The sequence below is a fragment of the Protobothrops mucrosquamatus genome, unplaced genomic scaffold, assembly GCF_001527695.2.
Source record: "Protobothrops mucrosquamatus isolate PMUCROS unplaced genomic scaffold, P.Mucros_1.0 scaffold11108, whole genome shotgun sequence".
NCBI lineage: Eukaryota > Metazoa > Chordata > Lepidosauria > Squamata > Viperidae > Protobothrops > Protobothrops mucrosquamatus.
In genome coordinates, this window is record NW_015396890.1 from 4,049 (window position 1) to 6,676 (window position 2,628).

The window sequence follows — 2,628 nt, forward strand, 5'->3', positions numbered from 1 at the left end:
AGAAGGAGGAGAAAGGGAAAAAGGAAGGAAGGAAAAAATGGGAGAAGGAGGAGAAAGGAAGGGAGAAAAGGAAAAAGAAAGGAAAAGATGGGAGAAGGGGAGAAAGGAAGGGAGAGGAAAGGGAGGAAGGAAAAGATGGGAGAAAGGGGGAGGAGAAAGGAAGGAAGGAAAAGAGATGGGAGTAAGAGGGAGGAGGAGGAACCTACGGCAAGGAGCCCCGTTGCCCAACCGGACGTTTATAGAGGTCGGACGTCCCTTGTTTCTGTCCTTCCCCGGCGACCTTCCTTTCCGCGCTTCCGGTATCCGGTTGGAGCGGCTTCCGGCGCGGCCATCTGGCTCATGGCGGCCCAGCCCGGGGGCGGCGTTGTGGCGGGTTCTTCCCCGGCGGCCTCCAAGAAGTCCGCCTTCTGGTCCTGCTTCAGCTGCCGCATGCTGACGGGCGGGGGGCTGCTGGCCTCCGGGGTCTGGGTCTACATGGGCGTCCGCCGGTCCTTGCGGCAAAGGAGGCCCGGGACGGTCTTCGACGTCTTCCGGCTGGCTTTCGCCATCGGTAACCGGGGTGGAGGGTGGGGAAGATTCGGACGTGCAAGGTTGACACGTGCAACGCCTTTTTAGTTGCAGAGCGGAGCTCATTCCCCGCCTGGAGGTTTGTTTTTTTTTTGCAGGGGGTGCAATGACGCGGCTCGGCCACCAGGCGGCAGCCTTCCCCCGCAAGAATTGAATATTAAGATGATTAGCCAGGATTGTATTGGTGGTATCCCCGCCTTTGATTATTTTTATAAATAAGGGGGGGTGGAAAGGTGTCTAGTGTCTGTATCACGAGGACTAGCGCCTTCGGAATAAGATTTTTTATTCAGAAATACGAGGCTGTTATTATTTATTAGATTTTTCCTTTATTTTTTTCATCCCTCCTTTATTACTTTATAAGTAACTCTAGGCAGCAGACAATGCGTCTTTCTCCTGCTCTTTTCCACAACAACCCTGTGAGGCGGGCTGGGTTGAGAGGGAGGGATTGGCCCAAAATCACCCAGCAGTTTTTTTTCATGCCTGAGATGGTACTAGAACTCATTGTTTCCTAGTAAACGGCTCAAAATCACCCAGCCGGCTTTCATGGCTAAGATGGAACTAGAACTCACCGTCTCCTGGTGATTGATGCAAAGTCACCCAGCCGGCTTTCATGCCTAAGGCAGGACTAGAACTCAGCGTCTCCTGGTGATTGGCCCAAAGTCCCCCAGCTGTCTCTCGTGGCTAAGGTGGGACTAGAATTCCCAGTCTCCTGGTTTCTAGCTTCCCCACTACAGACCAACTTGGCCTGTAATATTTTCAAAATATTTTTACTATCTTAAGTGTCAATATATTATCAATGATTATGGCATTGGATTTGTATAGCTGTCCATCCCTGGGAGGTGGGGCTAATAATTCTTTGCGGAACAACACAAGTGATCAGTCTGCGATTGCGCTCCCTTTGCCGACAACTGTTTTTGTGTCTTTTCAGGCCTTTCCACTTGGGCAGTCATAGTCATCTTAGATCCCATCCAGCCGAAGTGAAACGGGAAAGGCGTACTTCATCAGCGAAGGTTTTCCAAGACCTAAAAGGGGGAACCTTTCATTTGGGGGTTGGGGTGTCCTGGGATCCACATTAAGACAGGACAGAAATGTTGCAGGTTTTATCTTCCATGGAAAATGGCTGCTTCTTGTTGCTTTTTTTGTTTGTTTCCTGTATCAAAACGGTCAAGTCACGATTCTGAGCTATCGTCTCCAAGAAGGATGTGGACCTGATTCCATTCAGTAAACGAAAGAACCTGTATTGCCTATATTTTTGCTATATTGCAGTAAAATAATGCTTGTTTGGGTGAATAGAAAAAAAAACACTTCTAATTTTGCCGTGTGTTGTTTTGTGTGTCTTCTCTCTCTTTGCTTGGCCTGTGAAACTGATCCTCAACGCCAGGGGTCTTCAAACTCGGCCCTTTGATGACTTGTGGACTTCCAACTCCCAGAATTCCTCAGCCAGCGTGCCTGGCTGAGGAATTCTGGGAAAGGTCTTTCCAACTTGGCCCTTTTTTTGACTTGTGGACTTCAACTCCCAGAATTCTGGGAGTTGAAGTCCACAAGTCATAAAAGGGCCAGGTTTGAAGACCCCTGCTCAATGTGAAAACACGGTCACTAGCTTTAAACCCAGTTTCCCCAGTGGATAATTTGGGATTTCAGCTCCCACTTGTTACGGGAAACAGGTACATCTGGATTGTGCGAGTTTTCAGCTGCAATCCGGCATCCTCGTTTCGAGGCAGTCTATTTTGGGGACTCACAACTGGATGTGTGTGTGAGAGAGTGAACTTGGGAAGGGTTGCCTGCCGGCAGATCAGATCCAGCTGTCCAGCGAGAAAGGAAACCACCAACGGCACACCAGAGTGAAGAGGTTTTATTCGGGGGGGGGGGTTGGGGGGGTTATCCAATTGCAAAACGCTGGGTCCTCTACAACTCTTCTACCCACACAGTGTCTGTTTCGGTGTCCCTGGGTCAAGGGCTGCTGTTTCAGAGTCTCTGGGGAGAGGAGGGGCTGGCGTGCTACGGTGGCACCCGGTGACGAGAGGTTAGGTGGGCCTCCGTCAAGCGGTGCGAAGGAGGGAA

At 50.5% G+C, this 2,628-nt stretch overlaps 1 protein-coding gene across 1 annotated transcript; it reads left to right on the top strand.

Annotated features, from left to right (window-relative positions):
* Window positions 1–320: 320 nt before the first annotated feature.
* On the top strand, window positions 321–1,709 carry DMAC1 (distal membrane arm assembly complex 1). The gene is made up of 2 exons (XM_015830516.1): window positions 321–550; window positions 1,496–1,709. Exons 1-2 carry the CDS (start codon window positions 340–342, stop codon window positions 1,546–1,548), a joined length of 264 nt encoding a protein of 87 aa, XP_015686002.1. The 5' UTR covers window positions 321–339; the 3' UTR covers window positions 1,549–1,709.
* The last annotated feature ends 919 nt before the right edge of the window (window positions 1,710–2,628 follow it).

Coding starts and splice junctions, on each gene's coding strand:
- DMAC1 (XM_015830516.1), top strand. CDS start 340: ATGGCGGCCCAGCCCGGGGGCGGCGTTGTGGCGGGTTCTTCCCCGGCG. Junction 551..1,495: donor CCGGCTGGCTTTCGCCATCG/GTAACCGGGGTG, acceptor GTGTCTTTTCAG/GCCTTTCCACTTGGGCAGTC.